This window comes from Falco cherrug, chromosome 3, assembly GCF_023634085.1.
Source record: "Falco cherrug isolate bFalChe1 chromosome 3, bFalChe1.pri, whole genome shotgun sequence".
Taxonomy (NCBI): domain Eukaryota; kingdom Metazoa; phylum Chordata; class Aves; order Falconiformes; family Falconidae; genus Falco; species Falco cherrug.
In genome coordinates this window covers 83911502-83933126 of record NC_073699.1, presented here as the reverse complement: position 1 = coordinate 83933126, position 21625 = coordinate 83911502, and the positions used below count along the sequence as shown (strand labels likewise).

General features: G+C 40.7%; 1 protein-coding gene across 2 annotated transcripts; it reads left to right on the top strand.

Annotated features, from left to right (window-relative positions):
- The first annotated feature begins 1969 nt into the window (after positions 1-1969).
- Positions 1970-9947, top strand: CMBL (carboxymethylenebutenolidase homolog). Of its 2 annotated transcripts, none has more exons than XM_005434480.4 (6): positions 1970-2120; positions 4581-4803; positions 5596-5703; positions 6791-6933; positions 8398-8489; positions 9518-9947. In XM_005434480.4, exons 2-6 carry the CDS (start codon positions 4589-4591, stop codon positions 9695-9697), a joined length of 738 nt encoding a protein of 245 aa, XP_005434537.1. In that variant the 5' UTR covers positions 1970-2120; positions 4581-4588; the 3' UTR covers positions 9698-9947. The 2 variants fall into 2 exon arrangements, with proteins under 2 accessions (XP_005434537.1, XP_055561243.1); XM_055705268.1 differs by lacking the exon at positions 9518-9947 and adding an exon at positions 8912-9138 and having other exon boundaries at positions 2030-2120.
- The last annotated feature ends 11678 nt before the right edge of the window (positions 9948-21625 follow it).

The window sequence follows — 21625 nt, the reverse complement described above, 5'->3', positions numbered from 1 at the left end:
TTGTGGTGTGTCTCATGTAAAAACAGTCAACAGTATTAATTAACCATCTCTTTCTCAATGGGATTTTAATTTCTTTTGCTTTTTCCCATCCATGTTTTCCTCTTTTACATGCTGGTAATGGCCCTCTGTCTTTCCCATGGGGAGGTCTTCAGAGAATTCTGGCTTGCAGCTGCCTATTAACTGTTGTTCTTCATACAATACCATCTATATGTAATGTATTAATCCAGCTGTTAACCTAGGTGATACTGCTCTCATAACACATTTTTGCAGGAGATGAGTGTAGAAGTCTGGAAGTTTATTGTACCTTAATTACCCTGGTGTAAAACCTGGCTAACTCGAGATTAGTGGAGTTCCATTAGCATTAGCAGGTTAGCCTAATGTGCAAGAGGACGATCAGGGCATATATTTAAAGAACAGCAGTCATTCATAAATACTGAAACGGCATGTGTTCTGTAACACTAACACCGTGACTAAGCAAAAAGAAAAAACCAAACTGAGACGCAGCATTTGTTTGAAGTGAAAGGGTAGCTACAAGTTACTACAAGTACAACCAAACCATGAGAACTGTAAGTCACTAAGAGTTGGAAATGCGCGATCCAAAACAGGTATGTGTTTACAGTACAAACTGCAACCAACTGCATGTACAGAGGTCATTAATGTGTTGAATTAAGTTTTGACTTTGAAGTAAAAAAGCTGCATGGCTTGCCTATCAAGGAACATGAAACAATATCAAAGTAAAAGCCATTTAATTTCTAGAGTTTAATGTTAGTATTATGGTAAAGGGGAATAGTCTTATGTGTAAAGAAAAATTTCCAGAGCCACATTACTGTGACTAAGAGAGTGGAAATGTAATTAAGCAACTCCATTGATTAAGCCAAGAAGGCTCTGCATACATTGCTGTCTTTTTTCTTTTCTAGGAATGATCTAAACTGCCATTTTTTCTCTCATGTATTTTGCTACTGTTCTTTGAAGTTGCTATGGAGTAATGAAGCTCCCTGCATGCTATAATGTGTTGTTTGTAGTATGCAAGTGGGAAAAGCCAAAAAAAATCAGACCAAAAGAAAAGGGTGGGTTTTGAACCTTATGACTCCACTGTGGAGTTCTTTGGTAGGCTTTTTTAAAATTTGACTTTATTTTTGGAATTGTAAATAAAAAGCACTGACTTAGAACACGGGAAAACAGCTTACACATGAGGACTGAATTGCAAGGCTGGTTGCTTTCCTAAGGCAAAAGTGTGGTAGGCTAAAATGCATTTAGTGCTTCTTTTTAGATGTGCCTCTGAGGAAACAGTGAATTTTGGATTGCTAATATCCTTAGATAAAGCTTGTTACAGAATAATCCTAATAATCCAACAAAAAGAAAATCATTAGTATGGGAGGGATACAAGGATCATGCAGTCACTTTAATTCAAAAGGAAAAAAAAAGTATAAAATATCCTGTGAAAGGATACAAATGTATTTTAAACACTTATATGTACAGTGGTCTACAAAACTGTTACCTTTTTACATATTATTTATTTTCATTCTGAAAGAGAAAATATTTTCCCCATACTATATAAGCTTTATCTGTATACAGCTTTGAAATGATAACTCTACTTCACTGCTTCACCCCTCTGATGACTTTAGATATGTCTTTTACCAATGGATAAATAGTCTGAGGAAATAATGCCAACATAATGTTTAAAAGTGATACCACCTTGACCTTTAAAAGCAAAGGAGCACCCTTTTAAAAAAAAGAAATCATCTAAATGAATTGGTCAGCTACATTAATATGTTTCCTAAGCTGAAAAGACCTCCAATGCTCAATATCATTTTGTGTAAGTTAAAAAGAGGCTTTGGTACTCAGCTATTGCAGTGCTCCTCACAGCAGCACACCCTGCCTATGCTAGCAGTAAAATTAACAGCTTTAAAAAGAGAGAACTTTCAACTTTGTCACTCTGCAATACGCAGAGATAAGGGCAGTAACTTACATAACTCTTATTTGAAGAAACCTGATGCTTACACTCACCGCTTTCATTTTTATGAGTTAGCACTTCCTTTTGGGATCACATTCAGCACTAACCATCCACGCTGAACTCTTGTGACTCGCCTCTACTATCTCACACACTTGCTGTGCTACAGGTAGGTATTGGTTTTGTTCAGTTTTTTAAACTTTCATGGCTTTTCCTCCTAAGAAATGTAAACAAGTGCATGCTGAGGTCTGACTCAGCATGTTCAGGGGACTTTCATTTTTATGTACGTGCTTTTTTTAAAGAGTGCATGCTGATTTAAATGCTATCGGGGGCTACTTTTTTCCCCTAAATGTTTGAGATGATGGTTCAGAAACCTGTTATTTTCCCTGCTGAGGTGAGGAAGACCTCTTAGGAGGAGGACTCAGGAGAGTCTGTTGGAAGTGAAAGAGCTGCACAGCAGTATCTTCATATTTCTCTGGTTGTAGGTTCATGTTTCTGAAAAATGAAGTTACTGTTTGGTCTTCGAATAAATGCTCAAGTACTTGCAGGTGGAGGTGGTGGAACACCAAGGCTATGGGTTTACAGATATAAAAGAATAGCTTTGATGGATGTAAGGAGGGGGCTTAATTTTTAAGGAATGTTTCAGTAACGTCTTAGAAATGGAAGAAGATACTGTTTGTATGTAATGCATACTATGGCAAATGTTGAAACACTGGAACGTTTTGACTACGCTACAAAGCTTGCAAAGTCTGTATGGCTTATAAACCACACAAGCCAACACTACTCCTCACAGGCTTGTGTCTGGAGCTCTTTTCCTCAGCTGCTATATCTGCATCTTTAAATATTTTATGTTTTAGATGTTGCTTTACGTTTTGTCAGCTAATGTGAAATGTTTGCAACTAAAGCCTTTAAGGACTGGTGAAGGTATTGCATTTGTGTTTCTGGAGTTCTGAAATGTATGTTTCTTTAATATTAAGTTTCTGGGTTTATTATATTTTTCTGATTTTAGTCTAATCAAAAGGAAATGGTTTGTGAATGGAAAGTTAGTTATCAACTCTAAACTGTATTTTGTCTTATATACTTACCTATTAATATTTCTTTTGTGGTACATTTATTTTAAATCACAAGTCTTATACATGAGACTAGAACATGTGAAAAAAAACACCTCTGGGTGGGTGTGGCTTATTTTTTTTAAAAAAAATATAGTAGAGGATTAGTATATATGTGTGCCCAGAGTTAATACAGCTTTTGAACACAATAAAGCTTGTCTTGAATTGATCTGTGAAAATGAAATCTCACAGGATCTGCAACCCTAGCTCTGCTAGTACCTTTTGGGATAGTCTGAATTTTAAAGTCTGCCAATCCAGAGCATCTTGGTCCCTGGAACTCTGTGCAAAACTCCTGGTTGTAGGGTTGCTTGTTTGTTTGTTTGTTTTCCTAAAGCTGTCCTTTTAGTGCCACAGCTATTTAAGTCCCACTATGTCAGGGACTGTTCAGTAATCTGCTTTTCCCCATTTCTCTCTGTCAGTGTATTCAACATAGTAAAGTTTGAACATCCTTCTTTCTGTAGTAGCAAAGTTTTCTTAGTACACAAAAATTATCGGTAGAGCATTTAGGTAAAGCTTTATCTAAATTCTCTTTGTGTTCTTTAATAATTTGCAGATGCTCTGTGCACATAAGGTCAATGGCATAAGATCATTAACTTGAGACCAAGATGCTACATAAATCTCTGTTAGAATCTGCTGGCATTTTTTGACCTTTGTGAATTGCTTGTTTTAGTTTAAGCAATAGTTTGTAAAAAATTAACTATACCCTACTGTTACATTCCTGATAAAACATTTGCCTCAACTGAAGGAATTTTTCCTTATGTTCAGTTTTCTTTTTTCCTGTCTTAGAGTTTGAATGCATTCCTTATTAATTTTTAAATAAATACAATTCTATACTCTGGCTTTTGCTGGCATATTTTTCTTGGCACTTCCCTTAAGTATCCTCCTTCAAAAGTTTGCAATAGCTGAGGCTGAAGGTGGTTAGAAAAAGGATTTCTTGACACTGGAAAAGTAAGCTATGGAAAATCTTAAGTCTCTGAAGAAAAATACCATGTTTAATCTAAGTGTAATTATGTACTATAATATATGTAATAGAGTAAGTTATATCTTTCTACACAGTAGCCATGTTGGGTTGGTTTTTTTTCTTGAAAACACCAAGTCCTGTATTAAGCCTTTACAGTCTATGCTAAAGAAAGTTATGTATTCCTGACAAGGACATACACAAGATGAAGAGTGAAAGAATTGGTTTCATTGCTATTTAAATAATTTGTGATGGTTGTGTTGCTGGTTGGTCATAACATAATTTTTACTGCATTACTTACTGTAGAGCATGGAAGTCCTATTTATATACCAGATTCCCTCTGTAGAGTTCATAATATAAGTAATTCTAAAGAGATTATTGTTTATAAGAAAACCCCAGTGGGCTTATTAACTAATGTTGCATTTTAGGTCTAACAGTAATCAGCATGTTCACAGTGTCACTGTAATGATTCAAAAATGGAAGTCTATGATACTACTGTGTTTTGATCTATTTCAGTATGGTATGATGTGGTATTCACAACTGAATAATTTTTGTTCTTTAGTATCACGCATGGCTAATGAATCGAGGCCCTGCCCATGTGATATTGGAGACAGGTTTGACTATGGAGGCTGTGGGCAGGAGGTACAAGTTGAGCACATCAAGGCGTATGTTTGCAAACCACCTGCCAGCACAGACAAAGCTGTGATTGTGATTCATGATATATTTGGATGGCAACTGCCGAATACCAGATACATGGCTGATATGCTAACAACTAGTGGATACATGTAAGAAATGCTACTGTTTTCAAAGTGTCTTTTTAATAAGGAAGTTTGTTGAACCAACTATTTCCTGAATTTATATAAACCATACAAATAGAAATAATTTCATAGGGTTCCCTTACATGTTTCTCTGAAGAGTTTCCTGTTTCTTAAAACAGTGTAAGAAGTCTAACATAGGTGGGTAGTCCTACCATAGCGAGATAGTATGCAAGCACAGAGGAAGAGAGGCCAAACAGGAAAAAAATCTTGGTTTTATCTTTCATGCCTCATGAACCCAAAGCAGCCTGCTTCCTTCCTCCCAATGTAGCATCTGTGCAACTTTGCCATTACAGTAAAAATTCCAGAGAAGCTGAAAGTCACTCCATGAAGGTAAACTGTACCAGCTTGTGTCAAAGAAAGAAATAAGTCTTCCAATATGGAAAAAACCATATTGGGTATCCTCTTTCCTGTATTACAGGATTAGCATTTCCTCTAGCCCAAATGTATGTACCATGTAAACTGTAGGTTTTTTGTTTGTTTGTTTGTTTGTTTACATTCAGTAGGAAACAAAGTATTTTCAATTGCAGTTTACAATTTGTCAGATTAATGAATTTTAACAGGGCAATATGTATCTAGAAGTTATGCTAAGTCTCCTTATTAGATGTAGAAAAATAATGAGGGTTGCTGTACAGTTTTGATGTAGATTAAATTCTATGTATATTCAACAAAATTAATTTGTTGTGTAGTACACATGGACTTCCCTTTAATCCTTTATCAGTATTATTTCATGGGCATAAAATGTTTTCATGTTTCTTGCAGAGCCATCTGCCCAGATTTTTTTGTGGGACAAGAAGCTTGGAAACCTTCTAATGACTGGGCAACTTTCAATGACTGGCTGAAAACCCGAAATGCCGGCAAAATAGACAAGTACAATCATTGTTCCCTATCCAGCAAGTGTACAACCTCCTTTTGTAGGGAATTTTGCTTCAGTAAGGATGCAGGATTAGATCCTAAATTATTAATGGGTCAAATACAGCTGGATGTCCAAACCCAGAAATTTCATGCAGTTTGTGGGTCAAGCTCGTGATTATGTGAGAGGTACTTTTTGGAGAAAAGTAGAACTTTGAAAAGAATAGAAGCACCCACTGTTTACCTGTGCAGAGGGTAGAAGTGAGATGAATGACTCAAAAGAAAAGAACCGTCAAAGGCTAGAAAATGCAGCTCGCTACTTCCACCTCGGTTTGATTCAGTTCCTGCATGTAGCCACAACTTCCGTGCATTTTAGATAGGGTGCAAACACAGTCCCCAAACACTAGGGAACATTGGCCCTGCTCCCCACCAGATCCCAGCTGGTTCAAAGAATACTACTTTCCCATTCTTCTAGCTATATTATTCCCATTTTTATCTGATGTGTAGCTTGATTGTATGTTACTGCTGGTTTTGAAGCAACAATCTCAAATCTACTTCCACAATTTCATTAAATATTTGTCTCCCTGATGAGAGATAGTTTACCTATAGTCACATCTGTGATAATGGGATGCTCTTGATGGGCTGTGTGTCTTAAACTTTTATTTGTGTTAGCCTATAAGACCACTATTGCCATTTGTGAAATTAATTGGACTGCTGGTTATAAAATCACCTTAGGTTCCAGTAACAGAGTCTAGGAAGACTGATTTTCTCCTTTTTCTTCTCCCCTGGAGTTTCTCTTGTATTTTAGAAATGACTAGTAGTACACTAGTTGTACTAGTTGTGGGTTGACCCCAGACAGCAGCCAGGAACCTATACTGCCACTCCTCCCAGGAGGGACAGCGGAGGGAACAGGAGGAACAAAGCAAGAAAACTCATGGGTTGAGATAAAGACAGTTTGATAAGTGAAGTAAAGAGCAAAACCAGGAGTCACTTATCGCCTCCCACAAGCAGACAGATGCCTAGCCAGCAGCTCTGAGCAGCAGCCACCTTGGAGGCCAGGGGAAGAGAGCTAGAGCCTTAATTTGCTTTCATTTACATGTCTTAGAGAGGTTGATGTCATCCTGAAGTATCTAAGGGAGCAATGTGGTGCAAAGAAGATTGGTGTCATTGGGTTTTGCTGGGGTGGAGCAGCAGTACAACATCTGATGCTGAAAAATCCCAATTTAAAGACGGGGGTGTCCCTCTATGGTAAGTCTCAAATACCTATTATGTTCTGAGCAGACGTGACTGGTGCAGGAACTTACTCTGTAGGAGTATTCCTGTAACAAAATTCAGTGTGACATCTTATGGAAGAAGGTGATTTTATTCTACAAAATCTTTAAGCAATTTGATTTTGCACACTCACATTTTTGCACTTAATCATAACAAGCAAGATCTGTGCATTCAAGTGGCATGGCCACGATTGCTTCTGTGCTACATGGCATACAAGGGACTCCAAATGTCAAGGCCTCCCTATGGCTCAGGTTCCTCTTGGCTGGTGATGACAAAATGGTTTCTGGGTACATCTTTTATATCTTTTAGGAGCCAACAGTTACCATGAAGTGGATCTTTGCCACAGTATCTTGCTTACCTCAGTCTGCGTAAGTCAGGACAGGTGGCTGCCCACTGTCTGGTTTTTAGGTTTTGGTAAACCTATTTGGCACACATCGGTACTCTGTTCGCCCGCTGGGCTAACAGGGAAAGACACGGCAGCAGCAATTTCCAACCTTTTTGCTGTCCTGTGGAGGGTCTTTTGCTGATGACTCATCTGGGCTGGGGGCTGCACAGGCTGCAGCCCTTCAGATCATGGCATGAACAACTTACTCCTCAATGTTACTGCTGGCAGTGGTCCCTTGTTATTAATGTGAACTGTTTTTAACTTTCTGTTTTAACCTTTGTACTCTCACACTTTTATTCTTAACGCATATATGCTACCCTTAATATTTTTGTTATAAAACTCTGTACTTCTCTATAACCCAAGGCAATTTATATTCAGTTGAGATGAAAGGAAGTTGAATGTGTTTTTCCAGAATGATTGTGGGAACTATTTTGCTGCACTGATTTGCTGATCAGCTGAGTCAATTCTGCAATGCCACTTGCTAACATATGAATAATTTTATTTTTCTGTTGTAATAATTGAAATAATGATAAGAGTGGCCAGGGTGGTAGCTGGTTAGTTTTTATATATATTAAAATATATTTTAATTGTAAAAATTACAATATCAATTTGTTATTAATTTATATCAGTATAAATCTATGTACACTGCAATTCTAACTATATGGACTGGTGAATATTTACAATAGTCTTAAAAATGGCCATGCCAGGCTAGGGACAAGCAGCTCTGAAGTGTCCATCTTTCACAGGACCCTGTCTCTGATGGTGGTCAGAAGCAGGTGCTTAAAGAAAACCACAAGAACCAGGCAAATGTAACAATTCTTCCCTGACGTTTTCAGGCAGAGCTAGTCTTTCTGTACTGGATGACATCCCACATCATAGGAAGTTCTCACAACCGAAGGGACTTTTAAGCAAAGCATGTTTAATTCCATTACTTTATTTATTTATATATATATATATTATACACAAAATTACATTATTTTGACTGTAGAGTTGTGGTAGCGATTTAACCACTTGAAGTAACATGACTTATTGTATATGTGCTCATTCTTCCCTAGGTGTCATCAGGTTCTTTGAGGACAGATCCAATTTGCTTCATCCCACCTTCTTCATTTTTGCTGAAAAGGATGAACACATCCCATTGGAGCAGGTGAGTTTCCCATCAGAGATATTTGTCTTTTTAATGCTTTTCATGCTTGTTTTGTAATTTGATATTTAATTAAAAGAAAGTAGAAAACTAACTTGTACTTTTCTTCCCCTTTCACTCTTACAGTATTTCTACACAAATTTATGTTGTTTATGTCCAAATAAAAAAGTTTTACAGTGACACTAAAAAATATTTTCTGTTTCTGTTGCAAAATATGGGTGATTTCTATATGAGAGTTCCTAGGAGGAAAAGGACAAGAATACAAAGGAAGACTTTTGTCAAGTTTAGGATAGAAAACCCTCTTCAATCATACTGATGGTGCATAAAATCAGAAGAAAGTTCTCACCTGTACTGGTGGAATCACTAGTTCCAGGAGAATTAAAAAATCCTGTGACTATCCTTTTCCTTCTCCCACTGTCCTGCAGAGCTTCTCCTTTCTGGTACTCTGTCAACAGCCTTCCTGGGGAGCCTGGGTGGGGAATGGCTGGAGAAAGATGATTATCAACCAAGGGGATCAAAGAGGAAGACACACCCTCATTGAGTGATGTTGGCTTTAATTATCCTGCCAAAAATGCCAGCAGCTTTGAACTGCTGATTTTGTATCTGTGCTTCTCCTCCCTCAATTTCAAATTAATTAAAAACCTTGCCTTGATTTTCTTTTTTTTTTTTGGTGGGGCCTATCAGCAGTAACTTGTACAGTGATCACTACATGCGAACCTTCTGATGACACTGAGTAATAGGTGTTTTTACCTTTACAGGTGTTATTACAGTAACCCGTATACTCTTTTGCAGTTTTGTACAGTCACATGCTACTATTTTATTGGGGGGGAGGGGGAGCGGGGGGAAGCCTAGTTAAATAAAGTGTAGTAACAGAAATGCATTTGGGTATAAAATTAGTAGAAGAGAAAATGATGGCATGGACACACTGTGTCTGTCTCTCAGAAAAGTAAAAAAACAGGGCAATTTGAGGACTGTAAATTCATAACATGTTAACTCCGTACTCAGCCAACATGGAACATTCTGTGTTACAGGTCACTCTGCTGGAGCAGAAGCTTAAACAAAACTGTAAAGTTGATTATGAAGTTAAAATTTACCCTGGACAGACACATGGGTTTGTACATCGCAAAAGAGAAGATATCAATCCTCAAGATAAACCTTACATTGAGGAAGGAAGAAAGGATATGATCAACTGGCTGAATAAATATCTTTAACATAAATAAATGCCCATAAAATAAATCCATTGTTGTAGGAAACCAGAAAATCATACAAACTGTATTGATTAAAATGTTCTTAAAACAAACAAAGTATCTTATAAAACACTTCTGCAATAACACTACTTATTTGCACTTGTCTTCTAAGTAGATGCTTAGAAATGGCTTTTCAAATGCTGAGAGCTATAAATGTAAAAATGTCTTTTATATTTGATCTTGTATCTTCAAATCATTAGAATCTCATATGGGATATTTTGTAGAATCTGAAAGTTTCACTTTTTTGTATTAATATCATTATGATAAGAAAGTCATTAAAACTCCACTCATGCTTGATAAATGCTCTCCAAAAAAGCCGTGTTTAGAGTTACTGAGCTGTGTGATTTTCAGCTTTGAGGTAAATATCATACTGGTTTGAAAGGCTGGGATGTTTTCTTGGAAACAGGCTATCCTGTCCAGAATCCATAGAAACAGAGCTAGAAAGAGGGAAGTGGAAGAACAATAGGAAGAAGTGTATGCAGACTGGAAGTGGGCTGCAAAATTTGGAAGTCATGACTGAAGTGACTAGAGGAACATGCAGGACCAGAGAAGAACTTGGAGAAGTGAGAAGAGGGTAGGACACAGAGAGACTGTGAAGAGCACGAAAACTCAGAAGAGAAAGAAGAACAAGGCAGGAATAGGAGACTGCCATCAGACACACAGAGAGCATAGGAAGAAGATATGAGTGAAGTCTTCTAATCCCTTTTCTTCCATTTCCAGACTGGTCTAGTAGGGAAAATGCTCAGGTGGGCAGGATTTTCTTGTTGGCTGCCACCTTGTTATTTCCTTTAGCCATCTTATTATCTACTTCATGCCTATCAACTGACTTCTAGATAATCTGTTTTCATATCTTTCAGGCATTACCAACAGCTTAAAAGTGCTACCAGTGCCTTCCTTTCTTCCACGGAAAGGCTGGCCTCCGTGTTTGTCCTCCATTTCCCAGGGACATTGCATGTCTGTCTGTGCACTCAAAGACATCACGGCTCATGGCTCACAGAGGTGCTTAAAATCCCTGAGGCGAATTTCAAACCTTCTCACATCGAGTTATTCATTTTAATTTTACTTCCCCTTCCAAACACCTGTGCTCCTGTTTCCACTATAAAATTTCTTTCATTCAGAATATGGCTAAAATCACCTTTTGTGAAGATTGATCCAAATGGCTCTGGATATTTCAGTCTTTACCAAACTTCCTGGGCTTAGTTCTTCTTCCTGCTAATAGCCAGCACTTTCCTTTTGCCCTTCTCTCATTTTTGATGCATTTACAAATAATTTTATTACTAGTTCTGTGTTGCTTGATAGTAGTAAACTACACTGCTGCCTTAGCCTTTCTGAGGGGTGTGTTGTTCTTTTACTCCTGTTTGATTCTGAAACACTTGCAGACATTTGGACACAGCTGCAATGGCCTCTTGCTGTGCTGTCTGCCCTTCCTCCGCATCAGGATTGTCTGACATTTAATAATGTCTCTTTCACTAAGTACTGGTGTCCTCCATTCCTTTCTCCCTCACAGTATTTTCATCAGAAGCCCCAGCATCAGCTGAGTTTCTGGTGCTGCTCCTTCCTTCTTTTCAGGAAGGTGCATGACATCATTTCACAATCACCTTGATGGAAATCGTGTCACCTCTCATGGTCTCAGGCAGTTGCCCTACCCTCTGCTCCTCATTCAGAGTTGAATCTAAACCAGCCTGGATGACATTACCTTCTTATCTCCACTAATCCTTCCAGTATCATCAGGTTTCTCTCTATTGTGGTTTAATTGGGTATCAGAATTGGTAAGGCACAACCCAACACTAGTGACTAAGGGAATATCACTGTGTTTCAGGTCCTTCGGTCCCTCTCGGTGTAATTCACAGCAATCATGTGGTGAGGTCTTGCCTGCATCTGTGATGCTGAGGGAATAGATGTGGCTAAAATATTTTACTGAATGCAGCTGAAATACACGTGAGCCCAGGGAACCCTCAGCTTTCATGGAATACTGCCCTTCAAGATGCAGCCCCTCAGTTGTTTTCGTTACCCCACAATATTTTTCTTTCTGCAGTCACCTCTGTCAGACATGCCTGGTAGCTCCCTCACCTTCCCTCTGGCTCCCTCCTAGCTGGGGACACACTTGCCAGGCCAGCCCTAAGCTGCAGCTGCACATGTGTCTTTGAACTCCACAGTGTCTCTGCTTTGGAGTCACCCACCGGGGGGTCCCACATCCACAGTGGTTCTTCAGCCATCCTGCCATCTCAAACCCCTTCTTCATGTCACTCCTTCCACTTCCTCCTGCAATGCACTGTGTATCTCCTGTGAGAAAACAGTTCTCCCTGCAGGACACTGAGTTGATATTAAATAAGCTCTCCTGTCTTTCAAAAAGATTTTCTGCAGACCTCTGAGGTAAAAGTGCAAAAGCTTCCCTTGCTCCTTGGCTTATGCTCTCAGTCAGCCGTTAGTGCTCTTCTCTGGTCTGGGCACGGTGTGATGTGTTCCCATCTCCTTGCTCTTTGGTTTCAGGAGAGATAAGCCTGTCTTCAGTAGGTCCGGTCAGTGCAGGGAAAGCCTCTTCAGGTCTGCAGAGCACTGTTGCTATGATTCATGCTGGTAAAAACAGTCCCTCCGCATTGGAGGTGAGAAGTTCCATGATGACTTCCCTCATCCTGCCCTTGGGCTGGATCTGTGCTGCTCCCCAGCAACCTACAGATGGAGGGAAGGGACACACAGGGACTTCTGAGCTTCCTGCCAGTCCTGACATGGTTCTGGACTCAGCATATAGAGAAGAAGCAGTTTCATGTGAGAGAACTGCAGATGCCTCCATTCAGTGGTGCAGGCATGTCTGATGCTTGTGGCTGCACAGCTCTGGGGTGCCGGGAAGATAACAACGTACAGACCTTCCTGGAAGAAAGCACCGTGTGTATGTTGTTCAGATAGTCTGTAAAGTGTGAATTCATTTCCCCAGCTATGGATTCATGCCCAATTTATCAGGGTTGCTATGAGAACAGACAGAGTTGATGAAATTGAACTCCCTACAATTACTGTCTCACACAGATTTTAAATAAAAGAGCCTTGGTTTCTCAGAAGGTAGTATCTTGCTAGAAAACCATTCCAGCTTGGTTTTTTATGTGAATGAACAGATGTCTCAGGGAATTGGGTTAAACTTTGCCAAATTTATCCTGAGACAGCGGAAGACTGAATCTTAGGAGTATTTTGTCAAAATTAATTTTCTTTGGAGAATTCAGAGTGGCTTGCTGTAGAACAGGTGTTGCATTTCATTATGTGTTTGTTTTCTGTAGAAATATGGCATCTAAGATGGAAACCTCAGAATTTTGCCAGTGTTAATATTTACCTTACTAAAAACCACACACACATTCTCAAAACTCACATTTGAAAATATCCTTTGTGTCCAGAGAGCGCTGACATACAGCCATATAAGTTAGACATTAAAAACTCAGATTTATAATGTTCAGTTCTACTGAACCCAGCAGCCTTCATATGAGTAAATTAGCTGCAGAAATACACTGGCCTGAAAAACACTGCAGAAAAACTCAGGGGACCTCACGTAGATGCTTTTTGTCCCCTGGGCATTGTGCTGTCTTGTCAGTTCCTTTGTATTAACTTTAGAGCTTTTTGATCAGTTCCAAATGAATTCGACAAAGTAGTGATGTGCTCAGTGTTATTTATATATATATATATATACATTTCTAGAATATCTGGACAGCACAGATGAGACAGACTTGCTGCATTGAGCAAAACAGTGTGGTGTGGGTTCCTCAGTTCTTTGTATTATTTAGATTGCTGGCTGGCCAGTCAGCACACAGAAAGACTTGAACTGCTTGTGTAAGGGTTGTCAGAGGATACAGGAGAGAACTGGACTAAGGAAACGTGGGGGGCAACCAGGATGCAGGGGAGTAGGGGCAGAGTGAATGGGCTGAGAGTAACCCTGGGGATATGGGGAACTTAGACCCTGTTGAGGGCATTCACACAGTACAGGGACAAAATGGAAGGGAGAACCTACACTAGCCCGAACGTCACCTTTTGTGTGGGCTTTTAGTTACCAAGAAAGTGTTATACTGCGGAAGACTCATGGCCTGCATCCAAGAATCCTTGATGCCTGAGTAAAGAAAGTGGCATTGGATAAAGTGGAAGAAGTCTTCTGGAGGGAAACCTCAGGGACTGGAGATAGATAGGACAAAAAAGCATAGTGAACATCAGTTTAATCTTTATGGCAACAATTTTTAATCAACAGGATGGCTTTTTGACTCTGCTCCATTTTCTGCATTCATCTGTCAAGTTGTCACTTACTGGTTTTTGTGGGTTTTTTTGTTGTGTTTTTTTTTTTTTTATTATTATTTCTACTGTGGTGTCTAAACCAGATAGTCACTATTTTATCTGAACAGTTTTTCTCAGCTTTTTTGACTCCTAAGCTCCAAACATGAATGGGCTTTCAGTGTACAGGCCATTGTCCGCAAGGACAAAGAAAAGCGCTCCCCCCGCCCCCCCCATGCACACACGCATGCATACACAGCAATGTCACTATTCCTATAAAATAATGTGCATTCAGTCAGTATAAATAAATATATATATATATATATATATGTATATATTTTCTGGCCTGCAGGCAAGATGGCATCTATTCTTTATGGTGGCTTATAAAAGACTGTGCACTTGCTTTAAAAATACGACCCTGTGCACAGTGCCAGCTGTTCTAGTGTAAGGAGCAGCTCTCCTTCCTCAGCTGCAACCTCTGGCTGCAAGGAACTCTGCTGCTGTCTTGGAGGGTTTTTTTGTCTTTGCCTTTTTCAGAGCAGGCCCTAGGGAGAAAGCTGACTGATTGCTGTGCTGGATTAGTGAGGCTTCAGGGCAAGGGGACTGACCAGAAGTTGAACCTGATAGAACTAGGGCGACCGAGCACTGGAAAGGCTGCCCAGAGAGGCTGTGGAGTCTCCTCTGGAGACATTCAAAACCCACCTGGACTTGGTCCTGTGCAGCCTGCTCTAGGTGAACCTGTTTTAGCAGGGCGTTGGACTAGATGTTCTCCAGAGGTCCCTTCCAACCCTGACCATCTGTGAACTCGGGCAATTGATGGAAGATGTGGTAGTAGTGACTACACCCATAGATTCAGCTCTAGCCCATCTGAAAGCCTTGTTGTAACTCATTTTGCCCACCTGCTTAGGCATACTAAGCTTGTTGTTTAGGACCATATTTGCCTATCTAGCACAGGTTTTAATCAAACTGGACTTCATACCTTTAACTAATGACTCTTCAATGTGTTTCCCTGCAGGCAATGAGTGGTAGCTTAGCACCTGGAAAGGCGTAGTGAGGAGACCATTGTTCAGGTAGGTAATGTTGTTACAAGGACATATAATAATCTAGCTGCATTTAATTTAAGATAAGAAAAAGTAAAGACAGACACACGAAAAGTACTTTGTTGCAGAGCTCCCATGGGAAGAGTGATGGGATTTTGTTGTCTGCCTCCTCTTTATGCCTTCAGAAACCTCCCTCAGCACATTTTACTTATTTGCCTGTTTCTCATCTTTGGCATTGAAGTATATCAGAGTCCAGCAAATGCTGAATTTCAGAAAGCGAGGAGTAGAATGGGCTAATAAAGCTCCAAAACAAAATTCCTCTTTCAGACCACGGAGCAGATGGTGGCACCTGTGGCAATACATTTCCTTCCCTTCCCTTCCTGCCACTGCTATATTAAGAACTGATGAGGAAATTTTACATCTGGGCTGGTAGCTTGCCATGAACTTCAGCAAAGCTATGATAATGTTATTTGTTAAGGGGATTGGAAATTATTCCAACTGCACTATTAAACAGTTCCCTAGTTTTTCTTCCAGGTGTTAAGCTTACAGATTGTTGAAGATTTCTTTAAGGTTCTTTCTTTTTTTCAAGAATCCTTAGAAAACTAAGAAAGTTGCCAAGATACTTCAGATGACTAATCACAAGGAAAACCCCTGTGTCTTTCAGTAAAGACAAAACTTCATTGCTTCCTCTGACTCCTTAGAGCAAAAAGCTCAAGGTAGTTTTTAGGCACTGATTTTTGCAAGGAGAAAAAGATGCAGGGGGAAGGTGTAGTTTGCAAGTTGTATATATTTGCAAACACTGTACTTTGTGGTGCTCTGCGAAGTTGCTTTAGAGAGCAGTGAGCTGTGAAAACTTCCCCTGCCAGCAGGACTGTCGCTGTGAGCAGCTGTGTGCAGCAGCTATCAGCTCCAGCAGGTTAGCAGTGCAAGGTAAGATGATCCCGTCCCAGGTCCCAGCTTTTCCTTGTTTTGCTCACCCAGCTGGTTAACCTCAACTTCACTCAGATTTTTTTCTTTCTAGGAGACAGGTAACCTGGGTCAAAATTAAAGGGGCAGGCTTGCTTGTGTCTGTTACCCACTACAGGGGAAAGCAACTTCTGGGTCCACAGTGCAAGTAAAGTAGAGCTCACCTCCTGCCCAAGTGTATTCCTGATGTATACAGGATGTATATCACATCTGTATTTTCAGATGTGATAACAAAGAAACGTTCTCTCTTTATGGTGGAATATAACAAATAGTAGAAGGAAAACTAAATAAATAAAACAGTAGAATCTTCTTTGCTAATGCAACTATGAAATCACATAATTAAAATCACTCAAAGCCAGAAAAATGGAAATAACAATGCCTTGCAGCAATGCAACTTCTTGCTGCTCATTTCCAGCCCATGCTTTGCTGATGTCACTTTGCACACCAAGGCAGAGAGTGACACTGTTGTGTTTGGCTTTGTCAGGCTGTTGTAAGCAGCCATGAACTTCAGCTCACAGCCTGATCCAGGCTAAAGCTGTGTAGCCTTGTCAACAGGGTGCTTTGCTTAAACAATCTTTGCAGGTCATGTCAGCTGGGAATCATTATTTATAGCAAAGGGCTTCCAAGTGGGACTGGGCTTGTACTGCAGTGGCTGGCAACACAGAATGAACATAATCCTCTTTTTTTGCCTCTGCAAAATACTGCTGAGGCCCAGCCCTAATCACCTGTCTGTGTAACATCTCACTGTTGCACTTTTCTCACTTTTTGCACGAGCAGCTACCTGTGGCAAATGACTGCAGGCAGAGCAGCAGAGCCCAAAGAATACGAAGGGATGGCACAGCTTTGTGCTCTTTCTGGTATGGCAGGGAAGGAGGCAGAAGGAGTCTTTGACAAAACTGGTAGAGGCAAAGAGTGAAGAGTTACCAGGTGGGGTGTAGAGGGAGCTCATGGCTGGCTGTGAGAGGGAAGGGTGCGGGAGATGGACACAAAGGAGAGCAGGGAGTGGTGCAGGTTGCTGAAAATCAGAGAGTTTTGGGAAAAGTAGAGCATTCAAGGACAGCAATGAGAAGGCAAAGATACTCTGTGAACAAGAGGAAAAGAGATCTGGGGCTGACCCTTAAAGACCACCTGCATTAGTCTGCACACAGCTCAGCTGTGCCGATTTTTTTTTTGCTTGTCAAGAATCTGTTGAGTAAGTCTTGTCTGTATGTGAGGACAGAGAAGTGAAAAAACACAGGCAAGTGAAAGGTGTAGGAGGCAGATGGTAAGGCAGGACATGCAGAAGTGGGGTGTCTGGGTAGGGAAAGACACTGGCAGTGGTGGTGCTGCCTGAAAGTCACAGCCATCCCATCCCTTCCTTCCATTTCCCTGACTTAATGGGGGGAGAATCAGCCCTGACTGAACTCGACAATGTTAGTTAGTACCTTGTTTGGAGAGGAGCCACAAGCAAGCGGCACTAAGCGGAGGCAGAGCCCCTCTGTGCAGAGAGATAAAGGGAGATCTGCTTCAAAGGAGAGGCAGTGGGTCAGCACTGCAGAGGCAAGGCAGGAGACATTTCTATTTCCAAATGTGCTATCTGAGGAGATAAACAGTTCTCGCTGTCACTAAGCCTTTCTCCACCATGCTGCAACCAAAGGCACTGTAAGAGACAGGTGCCTTGTGTTGCTTCATGGCTGTTGCTGGATGATTCATAGACCTTACGCCAAAGTGCAAAGTTAAATTCCCAGGAACTGCTGAACCCAGGATCATAGCAGGAAGTAGACAGCAAAGTTGGTGGGATGATGGAAGTTAATCCTCAATAAAACAAAAAAGACAAAAGCATCTTGAGGGAAAATGGGCATCTGGGATTTTTCTGGGGTCTCATGCACACCCTTCCCTTGCTGAGCCCTCATTTCACTGCCTCCCCAAATGTACTGATTCTGCTGGGCTGATACCAAGTGGTACATGCAAAGGGTGTCAAAGAGGAACCAGGATGTTTTGGCAGAAAGGCAAGGAACTGGAAATTCAAAGGAGAAAGAAATAAAACAGGAATGAATAAAGTGAAACAAGTTTTAGATATTCATTCCTTCTTCCTCCCAGACAAATTAGGGAATGGTGGGTCTGCAGGAAGAAAAAGAGCTGAAAGAGAAACAAAAAGAAAGATGTCTGTATTGTTTCTTGCTATACCAGTAGGAAGGAGGTGGGGAGCGCTCAGCAAAGATCAGTGCAGGCTGATGGGGTGGAAAGGGGACCATCCCAATTCTTAATGTTTTCCAGCTGGCTCAGATTGCTGGTGTTTGCTATTCCCATGATATCTTTGATAGCATCTGTCTGATGTACTAATGATGAGATGCTCCATTCACCACTCAAGAGAAGGATTAGAGCTCAAATCGCCATTCCAGCTTGTCACTCACCAAGGAATTAATATCTTCTTTGAATGTAGAATTTACTGACCCCGTGGGAGAGCCTAAGACTAAGGAAATGATGCTTTAAACATGAGATCACTGAAAGAAAATAATGCATTAGCTGGAGAGCTTTCAACTTTCCAAGCTGTGGCTGAGAGCCACTGGACAACATTACACAGAGACACCTAATTCATGCTCCAGCCAGACCATCACAAATACCCTAGACATTTCCTCCTCTGAAGGAACAGCAGAGTATATAGTACAGGGACCCCAAGAGATGGATAGTTCTTAAATATTTTATATGGCCAATACGGAAGAGGCTTTGATCTGCATCTTTCCTAATGGAAGAAAATATGTACTTAAGGTCCTGTTTTATCACTGACAGCTGGCTATGTTCACAAATTTGGGTCAGCGGCTGTGGTAAAAAGCACTTTGAATTTCATCTGAGCAAAAGACTGATAGCAATGATTTAGGTGAACTTATATGGATATGCTCACACGGAAAGACCAGCTTCCTGCAGTGCAAGGCTGTGATCTGTGCTAGCTCAGCTGTGCGGTGAGGCTGTTCAGCAGGAGTGAGCTGGTACTGAACTGAACGTGCACAGTGGTACAGAGCAGCAATATCTCAGGAAACTAGGTGGCTGGGCAATGATACACTGTCACTTTGGGTACTCTGAGTTCCTCCAGTTATTACTAGCATTTATGGTTTTAGAAAGCCTGTGGACACCCCAACCCCCAACCCCAGTTTTTATAAAAATGTCTTTAGAAATGACTAGGAAATAAAATCCTTTAAAAAATGAACTGTGGATTCAAGTTTTTACTATTTTGTCTTGGTAGAGTATTTTTTGGTTTTTTGCTGGTTTTTTTTTTTTTTATTATTCTAGGTCTAGTTTCTGTTTATACTACACATAATTTTGTTGGAATAATTCTGAACTTATCTTCTTTGGAATATTTGTGCAATTTTAGCCAAAATGTGCTGCAAATTGAAGCAATTCTTTTGCAGTTGTTGGAGTCACTATGGATTGATCAAGGTACAAAAGAACAAGAAAGATGTGACTCAAGGCCAAAACTTTCTGTTCCCAGTTTTGCATGGGTTGGATAATACATTTTGGTTTAGCATCTTGGTGTATGTCCACTCCTACTGGCCAAGCCTATTCAGGAATTTCCCAAACCTGTTCAGTACATCATAACATTATAGAATCATTTAGGTTGGAAAAGACCTTTAAGATCATCAAGTCCAACTGTTAACCCAAGACTGCCAAGTCAACCTTCCATAGCTTTCTGTTTGCACTGCCGTATGTCAGAAATAGTAATATGTTACTGCTTCACATGACATCTCTGGTGTTCAGATCACTAACTACAAGCACAGTTTTGGGGTCCAGCTGGGAACAGCCAAAGCCTGAATTTGGGAAATGCTGAGCACTGTTCGCTGTCTTCATCTGTAGTATGTACCGTGACTTGCTGGCAGCTTTGATGCTTAGGCTTGGGCTGTCCAATGCAAGAAGCCAAAATCACAGACTTCTTTGAAAAAATAATCATAGTAGTTGAGCTTCCTGGTAAGGAAAAATCATTGCAGAAGACCTTGCCATTGCATGGTAACATGAACAAGACGACAACCTGAGCATTTCAGGTCACAATAAGATGGATGTGTTTATCCTGGACTTATCCTTTCTGCCTGGTTCTGTGATTCAGAACTAAGGCTTAGAAGAGAAAAGCCTCTCCACAAAATGCAGGAATGTTTCACTACATATGTGAGGTTGCTGAGAACTGGTGGAGCCACCAGCTATAAGGTATAAAGGTGAGCTAGCTCAGGGTTAGCCTGGAGGATCTGTTCCTTTAATCTCTGGAATCACCCCTGCTCATGTCTCTGCACCAGCGGCCTTCTCTGACTTTCTGATGAGAGAGGACTGAACCTCCCATGAGTGAAGCCTGTTTCTGTGTGGTCACAGAGGCTGATGAAATCTGCTTTTGGGAAGGCTTAAACTGTATCTGAGCTCCCCTAGGAAGGGAGCACAGCTGGGCACCCATGGCACACAGCTTGTGCCATGCCTGCACTTCACCTCTCAGAGGGCAGTTCCCTGGATGGGCTACGCTAACTGAAACATCTCTAGAGACTACAGCAGCAGGCAGGTCCTACAGCTCCCATAGGGTAGGATAATATGAAGGTAAACCCAGACTAGCAGGGATCAGGGTCTGCCTCAAGGCAGCCACAATTGTCCTGCCTCCTTTTTCTGTGGAGAAGAACTGTGGCAGCAGGGATGTTGAAGTCAAAATCCCTACCTTCGCTATGCATGTTCATCCAAAAACGTTTCATCAGGCTAAGGAGATTTTTCTGCCTCTTTTGATTCTGCCTGCCTGTTTGCACATCTGCCCCCTATTAATTTTTGTCCCAGGTCCTCAGCCAATCACGTATCTAGATAGTCACTTAGTGTCATCTCATACCAGAGATGAATCATTGGACCACAGTGACAAGGAAAGCTGAAGCTCAGGCTCTGGAAGGTCCCCAGTTCAGAAAAATGAAGGCTTGAAGGTCCTAGATGTAACAGATCACTTCTATGGAACTGAATTTCAAAGCAGTTAAATGAATCTATGCAATTAATGAACTTTTCCTTAGTTTAATATCACTCCCTAGTATCACTTGAGTTCAGTTTCCATGTACTTTATTTTTCCAGACCAGTCCTGATTTGCCTCTGCCCCTCAATAGTATCACCTTGCAGCTGTACAACAACAGCCACACTGGTAGCCATGCTTTTGGGAAAGAGACAAAGAGAATTCAGCTTGAGAGGTGGATTTGCCAAGACCTCAGACTTCAAATGTTTTTCCCAGGTAGTTCAGGGAGCTTTAAAGCTCCTTTCTTTTATGTCTGTCTGGGAGAGAAGACTTAGGATACAGTTGCTTCTTACACCTTCCAGCAGCGAGTGCCTTGTTTGGTGGGGAGATTTCCAGTCCCGATGCCATATTTGCAGTAGATTGATCAGAGGAGACAGCTTAATTTGAAGTAAGATGGGACAGATACTTTGAATGTTAGTAAGTCACTAGCACTGCATGACATTTGCCTGAAAGTCCTGAAGGAATTCAAATGTAGAACTATAAACTGCTGGTCAAGCTGTATAACCTGTCATTAATGTCTCTGTACCAGAGCACTGGATTGCCAGTGCAAGCCCCCACTATAAAAAATTACTGGTGAGTCTTCCATCTGTGGTAAGAGAGTGGTGTATATAATAAAGAGTAAGACAATGAGTATGTGAATAACAGTCTGTTGAA

Bases quoted from the DNA above. Each gene is read 5' to 3' on its own strand.
- CMBL (XM_005434480.4), top strand. From the start codon at position 4,589: ATGGCTAATGAATCGAGGCCCTGCCCATGTGATATTGGAGACAGGTTT. The intron at 5,704-6,790 runs GTACAATCATTG...TACATGTCTTAG, and splicing joins AATGCCGGCAAAATAGACAA to AGAGGTTGATGTCATCCTGA. The intron at 8,490-9,517 runs GTGAGTTTCCCA...TCTGTGTTACAG, and splicing joins AACACATCCCATTGGAGCAG to GTCACTCTGCTGGAGCAGAA.